This window comes from Typopeltis vanoorti, chromosome 11 (genome assembly GCF_054136105.1).
Source record: "Typopeltis vanoorti isolate ZY-2024b chromosome 11, IOZ_Tvanoo_1.0, whole genome shotgun sequence".
In the NCBI taxonomy this organism is placed as follows: Eukaryota; Metazoa; Arthropoda; class Arachnida; order Uropygi; family Thelyphonidae; genus Typopeltis; species Typopeltis vanoorti.
Window position 1 is genome coordinate 106,430,584 of NC_143559.1, and position 19,474 is coordinate 106,450,057.

The window sequence follows — 19,474 nt, forward strand, 5'->3', positions numbered from 1 at the left end:
AACGTGAGTTGTCGGCATCAGTAGTTACGAGCCTTTGCTAAATGTCCCATCAGAGAGGAACGGTGAACGTTTCCTTAGAAGCGGCAGCAGATACAAGTATGTCCTGCAGCTAATCAAGGACAACGTAGATGTGTGAACACTGTCATGTGTGAAGTACAGCCTAATCAGATGCCAACCAGAACCAGCACGTGGACACGATCGAAGTACAGTCGTGTTTAACAAAAGGTAGACAGATCTGGCAGACCTGATTTCCAGCATAGAGTTGGTAAAGTACAGAAATTTTGTTATATGTTACTCAGTTGCATTAGAGGAAAGAAAGTAATTGTATATTGATTGAATTTGGACAGTTTACTAGAGAACTCTAAGTGATTATTCTGATTTGTAATAGCTGGTGTCCATCAGACAAATTGTCTTGGAACGAATATATATGAGTGAGATAGAATTCAATATATGAGACAAGTGTAGCAGATAGAATCTGATTGGAATTTCTTTGACGTTAAATCGGAGTATATTAATGTGTAACTTATGGAAGAGAATTATTGCTTATATAGTACTGTGCTTATTTCCTTTGTCTAGTATTGTTTAGTATGACTTTAGAATTAACTTAGTATGAATTGATATTGCATGACCTTGAGTCCATTGAATGTGTGATATATTATAGTTGTAGGTGTCTTAAGATCCAAATAAACATGTTTTGTTTTTATACCTGAGTTTTGCCTGAATATGAGAATCAAACTACCACTCATAAAATTAGAACCTAAGAAGGAGGGAATTGAAAGTTTATAGGTTTAGATTAGAGGTTACGACTGTTAGTTGAAATCTACTTGGCCATAGTAAAGAGTTTTGTTAATGGGCATATGCATGAAATTCTGGGAATGTCTCTCTGAATAAGAGTCCCTTCTATTATAGGATATTGGCTGGCGTAGCTTAAAAATATAAATTTGTTAATGTCCGAAAAGGAGACAAGCCCCAAAATAGAGATAATTCTTAAGTCCGATTGTAGAATAGAAAAATAGTGATAAAAGGAGTAATAAAAGTAAAATATAGGAGTAACCAATGACGTAACACAACTCAACTATTTCTTTTAGCTCACTCACCTTCCTGCTTTCAGCATTGTTTAGTCATTCTACTATAGTCATTTTCCTCTTATTGCTACATAACAAAAAAAATTTTTTTGAGTTTACTTGGACTGTTTGGCTAATTCTCTCTCATAGTCTGATTTAGCCTTCCTTATCATACTAGTCACTCTTTTTGCTTGCACTTTGTACTGCAAGTGATCAGCATACTCGTGAGTATGCTGATCACTATTTTCTGTATATTTCCTCTGTGTTTTCTTTTTTTACATCTCTTGCTTTATAGCCCTACTCATCTACTTAATTCCAACTTGGTTTATCCTCCTGACCTTTGGTATGCAGTCTGATACTACTACTACCCTCAAGCAATCTCTGACCACTTGCCATGCACTACCGATATTCTCCTTATAGCTTCTCAAGCCATGGCACGTTCCAAGATGACTCCTGAGTCTCTCATATCAACAGCCTTATGGTTGAACATAAACCCTTTTTGACAGAGAACTCCATGTGTTTGGCAACTTCTCAGAACATGGTCACTCTCCCCAATTGGAGGCAGAGTGTCTACCTTGGTAATGGGTACATCTTCTGATGCTATTATCAGATCCAACACCCTCAAACCCTTTGTCCCCCCCCCCTCTATAACATTGTTTCATGTAATTATCTCTTAGCAATTGTAGAAATCCCACTTCAATCTTGCTATGTCCCCTTTCCTCCATCCAATTGGTGTCTCCATAGTTAGTCTCCCATAATAATTGTTCAGCCTATACTCATTGTGCTGATTTGCCAATACATGGCATCTACATCTTCCTGTGGATCTCCTGGTCTAGCAGCACCCAACAATGTATTTTGTCCTATTTGCATCTATTCTACTCCAGACGGCCTCAAATGAACCATCTCCCCTCAGACCTAATATCCTCTTTAACTTCTAATTTTGTTGGTTGTAATTCTGCAGCTATCATCAGCAATACCCCACGTCCTGTCCTGTTCCTTTTATCTTCCCTGAAAATACAATGCCCTTTACATTCTATCCCTGTAACTATGTCATTTTCAGTCAACCAGGTCTTAGTGATACCTATAATTTTTGATGTCATTACCAACTTATTTAAATTCGAGACCTGTGAAATCCCATTCAACATTGCATAATCATTACTATACCCATGCTCATTTATCACAGGGATGGCCAGACACATGCTTGATTTCACCCTCCCTAATATCTCTGGTTTTTCTGTTTTTGCACTACCGCATTCTCACTAAACAATACTTTCTTCAGACGTCTAACTCCAAAACCATTCAAATGCAGTTCATTAGGCATATACAAATCCTTTCATCCATCAAACTCACTCCATACATCAATAAACTACAACACACCATTCCACCTGCATGATTTTCTCATTGACTCATTGGTAATCATGGCCCTTCTTCTCAGTTCTGTCCTGTCATAGCAAAGCAGCACACTCACAATCTTTACTTTCTTGCTCTGGGGGGGGGGGGGGAGAAACTCTTGGATAGTATCCTGCATACTCGCTAATATAAAGTCTCCTTTTAATACATTTTCTAATGAGATACAAGATGTATACATATTTGTATGTTTTTCTTCTGTGTGTTTTCCATTTCATCTGCTTGTTATCTGACAATCTCTGAGTTCTATTTTGGTGAATTAATTTTAAATCTATTAATATTCTGTCTAAAATTTTGTTGAAGTTTATATTGTAAATTGAAGTTTTTCATTTGACTTGTTTTTAAAATTTTCTTCATATATCTATTTATTTATGAAATTTGTAGTATTTTAGCATATAGGAAAATTTTAAATATTTTATTATTTATAATATGCTTATAGTTTATGTGTTTCAGCTACCTGGACAGTGGGAAGAGGCTAAAGTGATTTTAGAACGACCTGGACTGGTTGATCCTACAGGACCTTGTGCTAATACTATTCCTCAGGATGACATAAAGACTGTATCTCTTCCATCAGGTAATTTTTTTTCTTTTTTTGCTTTCAGCATTTATGGTAATTTTATTAAGTTTAACATTGTAATCACTATAAGTATTGCAAAATTTGATTTCTGTCGTATGCACAAATTATTGAGACTAATGGACTTCATATTACTGAGACTAATGGACTGATATATTTTAATTTTGATATTGCATTTCAGGGGAAAGATATGCAGTAGTATTTCCACCTGCTTGTTTAGAAAAAGGAAAGAATTATAAAGTTCGTATTGAGTTTAAGCACTATGATAGAGAAGTAGAAACACCATCCGCTTCTGTGTTAGTAGATTCTGTAAGTAGTAATCTTTGTTTTTATTATTTTGCATAATGTAATGATATGCATTTGTTTGTCTTATCCCTTGATGTTGCAAGTTTTATAGTGCTATAAATCATGATATTGTAGTTAAATCTGTCCATAACCATAAATTATAAGTCATTCTTGAAGATATGTGATTCAGTGAGCTTCCATTGTTTGTGTTTCAAAGCATACTTGTTGTAACTTACAAACCAATCTTGAAGGTGTGTAATTAATTGTTCATTTCTTTGAGTGAGTGCTAGCTCTCCTGAATGCTTCATTAATTAAGTTACCAAGAGGTTACTCTTGGTAACTGGTACAGAAACATCCAGAAATTAGACTTGATTATATTCTTGTAAACTTTTTCTTTGAAAGCTTTTACAAAAGATTTCAGAAACATTTGTAAGAGAAAACCCATTTGTAAGAGTATCTACCAACATTCTTGCTGTTATCAATGTGCTGTATTTTTGAAGCTGCACAGGCTTGAACCTTCAACAAGCGGAACCCTCTATATGTATTTTATTGTAAGAGATCTGCAGTAAGTGGTAAGATATTAGGAAAGTCTGTAATATAAAGTGAAATTTCCTGAACTTGCTAAATGGTTCCTGCAGGCCATTCCATTCAAATTCTATTTCTGCTCTTCCATGTTTCTTCTCCATCTCTCTCATTTATACACACATGTCCAGATAGTATCACCATTATATTATCCAAATATCACTATTTGGCAACACCTGCATAGATGATCTCGGCAAATCACCTCTTACTATACCAAAAATATATTCCATGCCTTTTCTGGCCTTTTGTTAGCAGAAGAATTCTGAATTGTCTGGATACTAACAAGTCTCTTCTGGTCCAGTATCTCCTCAGTGGTGTGCAATACTTGCATCTATCCTATATTGTCTCTACAATCTTTCTTATTCATTTATTAATTTTTTTTTTTTTTTAAAATAACGAAAGCTGTGGTGAGATCATAATTAAAAGAAACACACATATTAACCACAGTGAAAATTATTTACTTGTAAATATTTCATCCTAAGTATCTTAGGACATCATCAGTTACAGTAATTTAAACAATAATAGGAATAACATACAGTTAGGGTGCATGATTACAATAGAATCTCATTAAACGTGCGTAACGTGTTACAGAAGTTAAAAAAAAACAAAAAACTAATAATTATTTTACACAATTTTGTATGACAATTTCCCATACTTTAGAAATAGTAAGAACATTGTTGCAGTTTAAATTTGGTCTGTGTAGTAGGGCTTCAGAACTTTCTTTATATAAACGTTCATGTTTATATAAAGATCTATGTAAAAGTTTAGACTTTTCCCAATCGATCCTATGGCTTGGATTTTCAATTCCGTGTTGAGAAAGAGGCCAGATTTCTGCGGTTTAAAAAGACGAATGTGGTCTTGATGTTCCGAGATGTACAAACAGACCTACCTGTCTGTCCAAAGTAAGACAATTGGCATGAGCATGGAATCTCATAAATGCCAGGCAACATCAATGGTGGGAGTTTGTCCTTAGGAGAAGGTAACAAGTTGTAAATTTGGTTGATAGGTTTGTAAGTAGTGGCAAAATTGTATTTCTTCATAATTTTAGAAAGACGTTCGGAGATGCCTTTGACGTAAGGTATGGGAATCCTATGGACTTCTTCTTGTCTGGTTTGATGTGTGGGAAAGTGTGATGATTTTTTGATTTGTTTTAGGATTATATCCATTTAGGATGGATATAATCACAACTTCTGCTCCTCTGAAGAATCTCTAAACCAAGAATTAGAAGTAATCAAAAATACACCATCTTAAATGGATATAATCCTAAAACAACTCAAAAAACATCAGTCACTTTCCAACACATCAAACCAGACAAGAAGTCCATAGGATTCCCATACCTTACATCAAAAGCATCTCTGAACGTCTTTCTAAAATTATGAAGAAATACAATTTTTCCACTACTTACGAACCTATCAACCAAATTTACAACTTGTTACTTTCTCCTAAGGACAAACTCTCACCTTTGATGTTGCCTGGCATTTATGAGATTCCATGCTCATGCCAATTGTCTTACTTTGGACAGACAGGTAGGTCTGTTCAGAAACGCATCTTGGAACATCAAGACCACATTCGTCTTTTTAAACCGCAGAAATCTGGCCTCTCTCAACACGGAATTGAAAATCCAAGCCATAGGATCGATTGGGAAAAGTCTAAACTTTTACATAGATCTTTATATAAACATGAACGTTTATATAAAGAAAGTTCTGAAGCCCTATACACAGACCAAATTTAAACTGCAATGACGTTCTTACTATTCCTAAAGCATGGGAAATTGTCATACAAAATTGTGTAAAATAATTATTAGACATTATGCACGTTTAATGAGATTCTATTGTAATCATGCGCCCTAACTGTATGTTATTCCTATTATTGTTTAAACTACTGTACTGATGATGTCCTAAAATAATTAGGATGAAATATTTACAAGCAAATCATTTTCACTGTGCTTAATACATGTGTTTCTTTTAATTATTCATTTAACAGTATGAAAGCCAGCAAGCCTGTCTTTGTCTCATTTCAAAAAAGTGATCAAAAAGTAAACCATCAAATTATTATCTTTGCACTCTCAGCTCAGTTCTCTTGAATAATGGAGTTGGCCATCATCAGAATTCTTCCTCACCACCTCCAGGCCCACCAATTAATCACCAATTGCCAACGTGGTCTGCCACACTAGGAGATCTGGTGGATCTCCTAGCAAGTATTGTCTACCTTTGACAGAAGCCATAGAAAAGTTTGGAGATATTGATGTGGTTGCTCTTGACTCTTCCAGTGTATTTGATCAGATATGTCATTGAGTCCTACTTACTTTCCAGCCTTTATAAGTGGATATTCTCTCTCCATTCATTTACTGTGCTACATTACAGATGATTCCCTTTCCTCAAATTTCTAAACATCTGCTCAAGTAGCTCAGAGATAAGTACTTTCTCCTATGCTATTCTTTCTGTAAATAAATGACTCTTTCTCACTTTAAAACCCATTCATAGTTTTGCTGATATGTACATTATGCCAGTACATTCTGTTCTTCTTTTGATAAACTTTACAATGCTCAAATATTGTAAACTTTGAAAATTTCCATAAACAGAAGAAATGGTTATTCTTCATTGCCATTGCTCATTGGGTTGAGAATAACCTTATCAATTTCAGCACTCTCGAAGCAATGCTGTCGAGGAGAGATCTCACCTCACTCCCTCTATACCTTTTACAGTGCTTAGCATTCTCTTCTAGAGCTGACCTCTGTATGGTTTCTCCATACAAAATCTACATCACATTCAGCCTCCAAAATACTGGGTGTCCTTTTCTGCTCGAAATGCTACTCTCGCTAATTACTTCTTATGCTTTTATAATTGGATATTCTCTCCAGTTATTTACTGTGCTGCATGACAGATGATTTCCTGTAATAATTTTAAAATCCATTCATCCTTACATTACTTTTCTCATATTTGAGGTTGTGCACTAAAAACCTCTCATCATTTGTCTTGTTATTATATAGAAGAGAATATATATATTTGATGATTTTCCCCCCCCTCTCCCCACTTTTCAGACTCTCATTCCAATCACTTTATATCACCTATGTTCTGTTTCTGCCTTATAACTTTTTTTTTACGTGTTTTCAATGAGCACTGCTTCACCGAACTGGTTTCCATTATTCCTTTCCTTTCTTCAAATCTATGATAATGCTCCTAGTTAACATAATGCTTCCCATAATGGGAAGGGCCACTACCCAGACCAGTTTCTACCTTTATTGAGATCTCATCGGTGAGAGACAGACCCAGAAGTGATACCAAGGTTGAAGTAATGCAGAAGTCATATTTCATATAAGTAGCAAAATGTGTCACACCTTATTACTAAAATACTCTGGATTTTGAGATAGATGTTGGAAGATTTTTTACTTGGTTATACTATAAATTAAAGATGCTAGGAAATTATATTCTTGGTTTCATCCTTTATCCAAGTGTAAGCAAACAGATAATGGCAACAGAAAAAGCAAACAGGGAGGTGGCTAAAGGTGTGGAATTTTCGATTAAGACAGGGTATATGTGGAATTACCGTGCTGGCAAGTATGACAAGCTTAGGAGATTGCTTGGATCAGTGCCATGGCATGTACAACTGCAAGGGCTGGACATCGATAGAGCATGGGAAGTGATCAAGGAGCATTTACAGGAGGTTAGGGCTGATTGTATACCTAGGGTCCGAATAGTAAAACAAGTAGGGGTTAAATGGATGAACAACACCATTAAGCTTGAGCTGCAAAAAAAGATACAACTGTGGAGGGAATTTAAAGAAAGGGTTGACCTGCAGGCACACGAACGGTATAAAGTGCAGGCCAGAAAGGTAACGAGTGTGGTAAAAAAAAGCAAAAGCGGATTATGAAAGGAAACTAGCTATGCAAGCAAAAGGGAATCCCAAACAGTTATTTCAATATGCTGCAAGTAAGAAAAAACTGTACACGGCAAAATGATTTTAAGGAATGACGATGGTAAGGAGGTCACTGAATCAGTTGATATAGTGGAGTTACTGAGTGCGCACTTTGCAAAAGCATATCATCCAGGTGGTGACATTGAAAAAATGAAGGAACCATTAGTTTATTAGTTTATACGGGAATAGTGATGAATGAAGTAGAGGTGACTAGTCTATTACAGAACCTTAATGTGAACACATCTGTGGGATTGGATGGTATACCGGCATGGGTCTTGCGTGAAGCGGCTAAGGAATTATCAGTGCCCTTGACCATGTTGTTTAATCTGAGTCTCAGGTCTGGTTTAGTCCCGAAGGTGTGGAAAGAGGGGAAAATAGTTTCACTGCATAAAGGAGGATCCAAGACTACGGTTGCAAATTACCGACCGATCAGCATATCAGGAGTCGTTGTCAAGGTCTTGGAGAAAGTAGTCAAGGGAAAAATACAGGAATGGATTGATGAAAATGAGATACTGTACAGGGGACAGCATGGCTTTGTGAAGGGTAGATCATGCTTCAGTAACTTGCTCAAGTTTTATAACAAGGTGATGGCTGAGCTGGATAAGGGAAATGGGTTTACAGTGATACTGCTGGACCTGGCAAAGGCGTTTGACAGGATACCACATGGAATACTAATCCGTAAACTACAACATATGGGAATGGATATAGGGTTGGTGAGGTGGATAGGTGATTGGTTGATGGAGAGATATCAAAGAGTAGTTTATTCAGGAGTAGAGTCCAAAAGACGGCCTGTGACTAGTGGTGTGCCGCAGGGTTCTGTTCTTGGACCACTGCTGTTTAATCTGTTCATTAACGATATAGGGAAGGATCTAAGTGGAACAATTCATTTGTTCGCTGATGATGCAAAGTTGGGTAGGGCAATAGTGAATGCAGAAGATGTCAAAGTCTTGCAGGATGACTTAGATAGATTGGAGTTCTGGGCTAAGGAGAATGGATGTCAATTTAATGTGACAAAATGTAAGGTTATGCATTTTGGGGTTAAAAGATTAGCAGCAGTATACCACATTGGTGGAACTGTACTCCAAGAGATTGATGAGGCCAGGGACTTGGGAGTGTTGGTGGATAGGGAGATGAAGTTTAGGGGGGCACATTGCAAAAGTAGCTAAATCAGCTCATCAACTCACTTGGTTGTTGAAAAATATCTTGACGAGCAGAGACAAGCAAGTTATTGTACCTCTGTACCGAGCCTTGATAAGACCTCATCTCGACTACTGTGCCCAGATTTGGTCACCTCGGTTCCTTCTTGATAGGGAGGAGGTGGAGAGGATCCAGAGGCAAGTGACTAAGATGATAACAGGTCTATGGAATGAACCATATGAGAACAGGTTGAAGATTTGTGGGTTGCAGAAACTAGTTGATAGGCAGAAAAGGGGAGATATGATTGAGACATTCAAATTGCTAAAAGGATTCTATAGGATTAATTCAGAGGATATTTTTGAGATCAGGACTGGTGGTGGCAGAACTAGGGGACACCTATGGAAGCTGGGCAAGAGTGTGGTTAGCAGGGGTGTTAGAGCTGGGTTCTTTACTTTTAGAGTGGTAAATGAGTGGAATAAGCTGCCAGAGTCTGTTGTGGGTGCTATGACGGTGAACGAGTTCAAGGCAAGGTATGATAGATACTGTGAGAATGTAATCGCATAGTTGTGTGGACATGATGTTTAGGGCCTCCCTCGATGAGTCTAAGGACTCCTGAAGTCGCCCGAAATAATAATAATAATAATAATTATGGCCCTTCCTGTAATGCATAACATCATATAAGGATGTGTGCATTGTATTATGGAATACTGAGGCAATTGATGTGAAGTTATTAGCCTCTATATACAAATAACCCAGTTGTGTAGTGACTTGACACGAAAACTTTGCTTACACTTGGATAAAGGATGAAACCATGTGATTTCTTGGCATCTTTAATTTGTAGTGTAAGCAAGTGAAAAACTTTCAGCATCTATCTCTTATGCAGAGTATTTTAATAATAAGATGTGACACATTTTAGCTACTTTTATGTGGAAATATGACTTCTGCATTATTTCAACCTTGGTATCACTTCTGGGTCTGGCTCCCACTGATGAGACCTCAATAAAGGTCGAAACCAGTATGGATAGTTGCCTTTCCCATAATGCATAGAATTATACATTTTAAGAAGGATGTGTGGGTTGCATTATGGGATACTAACACAATTGATGTGGAGTCGTTTACCTCTATATAGAAGTAACCAAGTCAGGAAGTGACTTCATGTGCGAACTTTGTTTGCTTACACTTGGATAAAGGATCAAACCAAGAATATAATTTCTTGGCATCTTTAATTTATAGCATAACCAAGTGAAAAAACTTGCAACTTCATATCTTTTGTACCACCTTTATTACCATACTGCCTACATTTCTCTACTTTTCCACTGTCTTTCGCTTCTTCCTCAGTCTTACAAGTCTCTACTGTTTCATTTACTGCTACTATACCATTCACTCTACCATCCCCTTTTCTCTACCTGTATTGTTTGTCATTCATTCTACTGTCACCTTTTAGAATGACTTTTTGTGCAAGAAAGATCACTCACCCACTTTTATTATAAGATGAGCTTATCTTTCTTCCCTATAAGAAGATGAGCATTCATTCTTCTCATTGCATTCAATTTACTTTCAGCAGTCACTAATACATTACATCACTAATACATTACTCATCAGCTGCACATTCAAGTCACGCTTCATGTACTCTCCTTTCATCTGCTTTAAAAATCCACACCTTATCCATGTAATCTAATGAATTTATATAGTATTCTGCACATTCTGAAATCAAAGTTTAGATCTCTTAGAGACAAAGCAGCTGCCATCTTGCTTTCACTTTTGAACAAAACCGAAACACACACGACTCCTGCATCAGCACTCACACATAAACACTTGAAAGCTACAGATGATTAATCTGTAGCTTTCAAGCTCTGGCTTGAAAGGGTGCCCTGGCTTCATCCAGAGCACCCTTTTATGACTTTGCAGTATTTTTCAATAATTTAATGGCATTGTGCATAATTTTATAAAGTGCATTTAATCAGAATATAATTAATTATTATACGATATCTGTTACCATTTATTAAAAAAGTACATACATTATGTTCTTCATAACTTTGAGAAACATTTTATTTTTACAGATAGCTTTGATACCAAGAATCGATAGCATACCTTTCTTCCAAGGTTCAGTCGTAAATGAATACAGACGACAAGAATTTGAGCGTTTTCGTTGTGGTCAGGCATTTTATTCTGTTGTACGTCCAGTTCCTCCAGATGTATGCAAAAAATATTTGTACAGTATTGGGTTCCATGTTTATGGGCAAGCTCATGGTAAGTAATCACGTAAGTTTTGTGAGTTTTCCTATTTAATTGTGTCATTGTTTTTTCATGATTTTGTTTGTTATGTTATATACCTTCTAAAGATGCTTATGTATTTTCTTTTTATTCTTGTGTCCTGGCTTTGTTGGTCTTTCCATCTTGTAATCGGTCTTTCTCTCTCTCTCTCTCTCTCTCTCTCTCTCTCTCTCTCATTATGTGTGTGTGTGTTTTCCCTTCAGTCTCTGTATATATCCACTTCACTTTTCCCTTTCTCTCTTCATAAAACAATGTTTTATGTAGGGAGAAATTTTGTGCATCCAGTAATTGTTTCTTAAAAATCTCATTTTTGTTGCCTATATTTGATTTTTTTCTTTTTAACAATCCATCTTTAAGAACCATATAACAGAGCTTGAATGTCCATTCTTACATTTTTCAGTTTTTTTTTTCCAGATTTTATGCAAGTTATTATTTTTTCATTAATATCTTTGTCTTTTAAATATGTTATTATGCAACTTAATTAAATAGTATCACTTGTCCTGTTGTTTTATCTCCTTTGACAATTTTTGATCTAATATGGTCTTTGTCTTTAAATGCTACGAAATTTGCTTTTTGTAAAATTTTAAGATTGTGTTATAGTCAAATGTAAATTTTTTGTTATGTACCTTCTTTAGATTCCCATCAGTAGATACCAACTTTGGTGTCTACTGATGGAGTCTTCATGCTCTGTCGATGAAACTGTACTGGAGGAAGAAGAGGCAAGAGATCATGGAGTGATGGTGAATAGAAATTCACAGTTCATGGGACATATTGCCAAGGTGGTAAAGACAACTCTAAATATCAGCAGAATTAAGAAAATATTCTGTAATATCATGCCCTGATCAGATCACATCAGGATTACTTTACTCAGATCTGTCACTAGACATGAAGAAACCTTGGAGAGGGTATAAGGGCAGATAACAAAAATTATATCAGGACTGTGAAATATTGGTTATAAAGATTGAGGGCATTCAATCTGCAAAGGGTTGCTGGATAGAAGACAATGACTATCCCTTGAGTAAGAGTATGAGAAGTAGCATTTTACTTTGTATGAAGCGTGGTCACACCATAGAATGCATTTCCTAAGAGGGATGTGAGAATGCAGACATTAAATTAAGTTTAAGGAATGGTAGGATATTTTGTGTTGTGAGTTGTCTGAAACAAATTTCCAATGATGAGTCTCATACCTAATGGAAGTCCTGAATAATAATAGTCATAATTAATAATACCTTGTTTTATTGTTGTTTGCAATATTTTTATAATCTGATCAACATGCACACAGACGTGTATATGTATGGGTATGTGTGTAATTTATCTAAAATTGCAATAGTTTTAAGTCTTTCATTCAGAAGATTATAATTATTTATTAATTAATAAGTTTATCTTAGTTTGTAATCAATCTGATGTATTTCACATTATCTCCAACAGTTACTTATTAGCTTTAAGAATCCCTAATGTAAATATTCTCCATCATACTTCCAAAGCTCTGTATTTATGTCGTCTAATCCACTTACTTTTTTATTTTTTGATACGTTTATTGCTTCTTTTAATTTTTCTAAACTTATATATATATTGATTTATTCACTGTTATTTTGGGAAATATCATCAATTTTTATTATGCTCTCTCCATTGTTTCTCATGTATTATATTGATTTATGCTATATCTCTTTCTTCATTATTTAATTTCTTTAATTTTTGTAGGATATTTTTTATCTTCCCTGTATATCTTCTATTTTATTAATAAATCTTTCCCAAGTATCTTAGTGAGCTTTCTTTACATTAATTGTATCATTTTTTATATATTTCTTCTGTTTCCTGTTTATTGGTTTTGAAGGAACAGTCTATATGTTGTTTTTCATCAATAGCATTTGTCTATCTTTTTTTTTTTTTTAATTTCTTATGCTTTTATTACACTTGCTAGTACAAGATTGGATTGTCTATGTATTTACTGTGTTTTTCTTCCATTTTTATATTGATTGGTATTTTATTATTATTATTACTATCATCATTACACTGTTATCGTCATGGAATCCCTATTATCTCTCTTTCTTCTTAAACTTGCTCACTGGCAATATACTCATGACTGCCTCTGACATCCAGTTCCATTCATTTACCATTTTCTAAGCATTCCAGAAGTGATGCTATTCTTCTCTTGCATCCAATGATGTATAGAAAAATTTCTTGAACATCTAATCTATAAAATTCCTTCAGTAATTTATATGCTTCTATTATATCCTCTCTTTTTCTGCCTATTAGTTAAATTTAATACAAACATTCAATCTGTCATTGTAAGGAGCACTGCACAAATCAGCCATCATTTTGGTCACTCACCCTTGAATTCTCTCTCTCTCTACCCCTTCCACATTCCCAAGAAATCCATGTGACTAGATCTATGCACAATAGTCTGTATCAGTGATGAGCAAATGAAAACCTAAGATTCCTTACGGGCCGCAACGAACACAATATTAACTAATTTAATATATTAATAAAAAAAATTTAATTTATGGGGTGGAATTTGTTATTTTCGACATAGATTTATGATGAAAAATTTTTTAAATTTGATTTACTTTTTATTAGTAATACTTTCAATATATACACAGGTATAAATACATTCCTAGGACATTTTTAATTTCTTTTAATCAAAAGAAATTAAATAGCTGCTGAAATTTAATTAATGAGATATTTGGCTCTGTTTCTCATCAACAAGCTTTTCAATATTGGGAGGTATATTTGAAATTGCGACTCTAATACAATTTTTTAGTCATTCGTCATCAAGTGATTTCAAAGATCATTTTTTACAATTTTCATTTCCAAAAAAAGTTGTTCACACAGATAAGTACTACCAAATAAACTCATTATTTGCCTGGAATGGGTAGCCAGCAATAGAAATTTATCAGCTGGAAAGTAACTCTTATAAAAGTCAATAAGACTAACATTTTGAAACTTATTTCTTAGTTCAGCGTTGCTTTGCAAATCAATTATCATCATCATCATCAAATTCCTGACATGTACCCTCAAGGGTGTACAGGATATGATAGTATTACAGGAAAACTTACATCATTACTAACTTTCTATCTACAATTTTCCTCCAAATCAATCTGTTACCTGTCAAGACTCCAACATTATCAGATCTTATATTTCTATCTTCTAAGGCACTTTGAATAGCTTCTCTCTCTTGGTACCTTGTCATATGCTTTTTACAGATCTACAAAACTTAAATACAGATATTTGTTATATTCCCATGATTTCTCAACTATTTGTTATATTCCCATGATTTCTCAAACTTCCCTTTCACAATCCTTCTCAACTGTTTCTCAAGTATACGCATAAATCATACCAGGAACACTCAGTTGAGAAATGCCTTTGTAATTCTCACATTCAGTTTTATTCCCTTTTTAAGTATGGGCACTATGAGAGCTCTACTCCAATCATCTGGTATTCGTCCCTCTGTTCAGATCTTCTGAACTATGCAGTACAGCTATTGTATGACTTTTATACCTCCATACTCGAGCATTTCTAGTCGAATATCATCTACTCCAGCTGCATTTCCACGTTTAAGGCTTTTGATGATTTTTTTCTACTTGAAGTATGGATATGTATTCCTGATTGCATGCCTGAGTGTTTTTTACCACTGTGCTGTCACTGATTGTTTTGTTTAACAATTTTTCGAAGTAATTACTCCATACATCAAGGATATCTTTTTAACCAGTGTCACCTTTATCATTTTTAATTCCTTTTATAACACTCTTTAAGCCATTTCTGAGCTTCTTCAACAAACTCCAGAATATTTTGCCATTTCTTTATATTTATTTTCCATGTTCTTACCAAAATCTTCCTATGACTTTTGTGTAGCTAGTTTTACACAGTATTTAGTGTAGTGTGACGTTTGTCTCTGTATTCTCTAAGAGCACAAGCTGACTTATTTGACAGGAACTTTTGATATGCTTTCTTCTTTTCCTTCACTGTCTCTTTAATTTCCTGTGCCCATTATGGAGTTCTGATTTTTCTACCCTTGCAGACAACCTCACCACATGCCTCTCTCGCTGAATCAATCAATATTTTCTTCAAGGCTTGCCACTGAATCTCCAAGGCTTGATTCCTGTTCTCAAACTCTTTCATCTTCCCTTCAATAATCTTCCCGTATTTTAGTTTACAGTTCACATCTGAGAGCTGCTCAACTTTTATTCGCTTTAAAACTTTCTTACATGTTATTCTTTTCAATATGAAATTCAATTTTATCCTGCTCAAGACTAAATGGTGATCACTTCTGATTTCAAATCTCTGTACACTCCAGTATCCTGCACCAGGGAGAAAACATCACTATCAACAATAACATAGTTAATGAGACTTTCCTTATTCCTTGCCTCTTCTCTCCATGTGAATTTATGCACATTTTAACGTTGGAACATTGTGTTAGTAATAACCAGTCCATATCCTGAGTAGAAATCGAACAGGTATTTGCCATTTTTATTAGTTTTGCTCTTTTCTCCAAATTTTCCCAAAATATTTTTGTATTTTGGGAAAATTTGGAGAAAAGAGATTTCCAATTGTGCTATTTAGATCCCCAAAAAGGACCAACTTTTCCTTTTTCATTGTGTCAGTTGCTTTTTCCAAAGCCTCAAAAAATTCCTCCACTTCTACCTTAGTAGAACCTTCTGTGGGACCATAGGCACAAATAAGTCTCATTGTCCAGTTCCCCATTCTCATATTTGCCCACATTACTCTACTTGAGACTGACTGCCATTCAAGAAGATTAGCCTCGTATTTTGTGTTGAATACTATGGCTACTCCTTCTTTTCCTTGATTGTAATTGTCTGAATATAACATTTTGTATTTATTGCTCAGAAAGATCTCACCAGTTTTGGTCTTGTTTGTTTCAGTCACCCCTATTATGTCGATCTGGTACTTACCTAATTCCTCAGCTAGCTCCATTTCTTTGCCATTCAGGCTTCTTATGTTGAGTTTGTTGTGTGTTTTAGGATTTGTTCCAGTAGCTGACTTTTCAGCATTTGCCTCAATTCCCAGGTGAAAACAACGGGGAATCCCCAACAATGCCAGCGACATCCCAGCCGGCATGAAATTCTGTCATGCTGAACCATCATTTCCTATTGTGGTTCAAACCAATAAGAATACGATTTGGTCGGCTAATTTGAAATTCCTTGGGAACCCTTTAAACGTCTGTATTAAATGGTGATGAGAGAATATTAAAATTAGTTTAATTTTCGTGTAAATTTTTGAACCGCTAACTGAATTCTTCTTGTAGTCTCTGTATTTCCTCTGCATATTGTTTCATTTCAGGCAGATTTTCTCTTCTCAAAATTGGGAAAAGAGCCATATTATTAGGTTCCATTTGCCAATTCCAAATTTGTAGTTTCTTTTCAAAGGCTTTTATTTTATCAAACATTGCATTAATCAGTTTGTTCTGTCCTTGAAGATTTGCATTTAATTTGTTCAAATGTTGAATAATGTTAATGCAAAATGTCAAAACTGTCAATGCCAGCCAATCTGGCCGAGTGGTTAGCGTGTCCACTCTCTAGTCAAGAGGCTGTGTGTTTGAATCCCTTCTTGGCTGCAGGTTTGAATCCCTCCTGGGCATGGATGTTTGTGATTGTCTGTGAGAATACTAGTGGTGGTGGTGGTTGACGTAGTGCAGTCAGTTGGTGGAAGCAGAGTCGTAGAGTAGATGCCCTTCCTCGATGAGTCTTTGGACTCCCTGGAGGTGTCTAATAATAATAATAATAATAAAAATGCAAAGTCACACATCCAATCCTTGTCATTAAATTCTGGAAACAGGTTGTCTTTCAGGAATTATAGACACATTAACACAAGAATATTTTAATATTTGCCAAATATTTCAGTCTGAAATTAATAGACTATCTTCAGTGGCTACATAGGAACAGTTTTTAACAAGGTGAAATACCAACAATTGATCATTCAAAAGTAGAACGAGCCGCGTGATGTTACATTGCCACGCATTAAAGAGAGGAAAAATTTCATCAGAGTGATGATTTTTAATATTATTATATGAAATTGTGAATTAATACCTATAATTTAATCATCACTGATGAAATTTTTCCTATCTTTAATGCTTAGCAATGTAACATCATGCAGCTCGTTCTATTTTTGAATGATCAATTGTTGGTATTCCACCTTGTTAAAAACTTTCTTCCTATGTAGCCACTGAAAATAGTCTGTTAGTTTCAGACTGAAATATTTGGCAAATATTAAAATATTCTTGTGTTAACGTGTCTATAATTCCTAATCATAATGTCACAAGTGTCTCTCAAGAGTAAGGGTTGTCTTTCATCTCCAAGAATAATTGAATTTTGCTCTTCAAATCGCACACATGCTTAAGCATTGTGTCGTGACTTAACCATCAAACCTCGGTGTTAAAAAAGGATATTGCCATATTTGCTCTCCATATCTCTCAAAAAATTCTTTAAATTCGTGATGATTCAGTCCTCGAGATCTAATAAAATTTACAATTTTAATGATCTGTTTAACAACATTGAACATTTTGCAAACTTTTGCACTCAAATTTTCTTGCTGCAAATGCAGTGAGAAATAATTATTTTGCATCTTGTTAATCTTTTTATGTTTCTGGATAATAATCCCGATCATCATTCATACTAGCCATGGTTTGAGCTTCATCTGTTGTTATACTAATGATCTTTTCTGTTGGGATATTTGATTAAGAACAGTTTGCAGTTCCCTGTATATATCTTTTCTGGTAGTATCAGAAAAGATATCAAGGACAACATATCAAGCGAACAGCATTGTCTTTTATGCAAATAAAAAAATAGTTGCATGTTCATCTTTCATTTCATCTTTAGCATTATAGGCAAACAACTAGATATTCTCTCTCAGATTATTTCCAGCATCATTAATATACGAATTAAACATTAAGAGATTTTTCATTAAACAATCTAATTTCTTGGTATCTTTAACACACATACAGGGTGATCAAAATTAAAGTATCCCTGTGTTTAAGGTCTTCTGGAGCCATCCAGTGAATGCTGCAAACTTTGCAGGAATACATTGTGTCTCATGCAGAAGTAATATAAAAGAAAGAAAGAAAAAAGTAGCTCCAAAATTCACCAGAGGCATATCAACACCAAATGCGTGGAATTTGTATATTGCACAATTTGGCAAGTGCCAGGATGGTTTAAAAAGATGGATATGGGATTTTTCCTTTCATTCTAGTTGTTAATACCATCCACAGTGATGGCACTAACCATGCCCCAGCGTGTAGTACAACTTTGCATGTGAAGTTGTTCTACCTAAACAATTGCAATGATGTTGCTGCACTCTGCAAATTTTGTTGCCTGAACACGTGTTGACGAGTTCCACTATTTTTATACGCTCTGGGATGAATGATTAGTCAATTTGAAAAAATGGATTCATTGGGAGTTAGGTCTGCCAGAGGTTGCCTGGGAAATTCTCTGGAAGATTCTGCATTTTTACCCATTCAAGATAACCTTGACACAGGAGTTGTGCCCCCAGGATTTTGAAAATCGACTGGCATTTGCTTTAACATTCCTTGCTTGAGTGGAGTTGGATGCTGCATGGTCGTGGATGATGAGGCTCACTTTCACTCTCTGAATAACCCACAATTGCCAGGTATTGCCTATGCAAAACATGAATACAATCCAACAAATTCCTTTGCATTCACCCAAAGTTACTGTTTGGTGCAGGTTTATATTGTTTATCATTGGACCATTCTTTTTTAATGGCATTCACCAGTTGGGTCATGTGACCTGCTCAGTTATTGCTGAGGGGTATCGTGATATGACGAACAATGTTTTTGTGTCACAGCTACAGCAGCACCTGTGCATGGATTCAGTCATTTTCATTCAGGATGGGGCTCCTCCACACATCGGTCAATCCATGCAGGAGGTTCTTCAAGAACATTTCACAGAAGCCAGAGTGATCAGCTGTGCATTTCCCACTGCATAGTTTCCTCATTCACCTGATTTGATCCCTCTGAATTCTGGTTCTGGGGATTTCTCAATGACAGGATTTATCAGGAGCATCCTGATAACTTGCTAGCACTCAAAGGCAGCATAATGCAGCATGTTGCAACATCTGTCCTCCCAACCTGCTGCATTCTGCCATTGAGCACACTGTGCAAAGGATGCAGTTTCTGGCATACTGGGAAGGGCAACTCATTGAACAGTACAACACATGAATGCATAATGGAGGTGAATGTGTTATCGATGTTTCTCTTTTCTCCTTC

The 19,474-nt window shown here is 35.5% G+C and overlaps 1 protein-coding gene across 1 annotated transcript in view; it reads left to right on the top strand.

The window, feature by feature from the left end:
* The window catches only part of LanB1 (laminin subunit beta-1), a 754,433-nt gene that overhangs the window by 351,980 nt on the left and 382,979 nt on the right, over window positions 1-19,474 (top strand). The window contains exons 14-16 of the mRNA XM_090400882.1: window positions 2,925-3,045; window positions 3,227-3,354; window positions 11,025-11,214. Of these exons, the coding sequence (XP_090257008.1) occupies window positions 2,925-3,045; window positions 3,227-3,354; window positions 11,025-11,214 (439 nt within the window). The remainder of the gene's footprint in view (window positions 1-2,924; window positions 3,046-3,226; window positions 3,355-11,024; window positions 11,215-19,474) is intronic.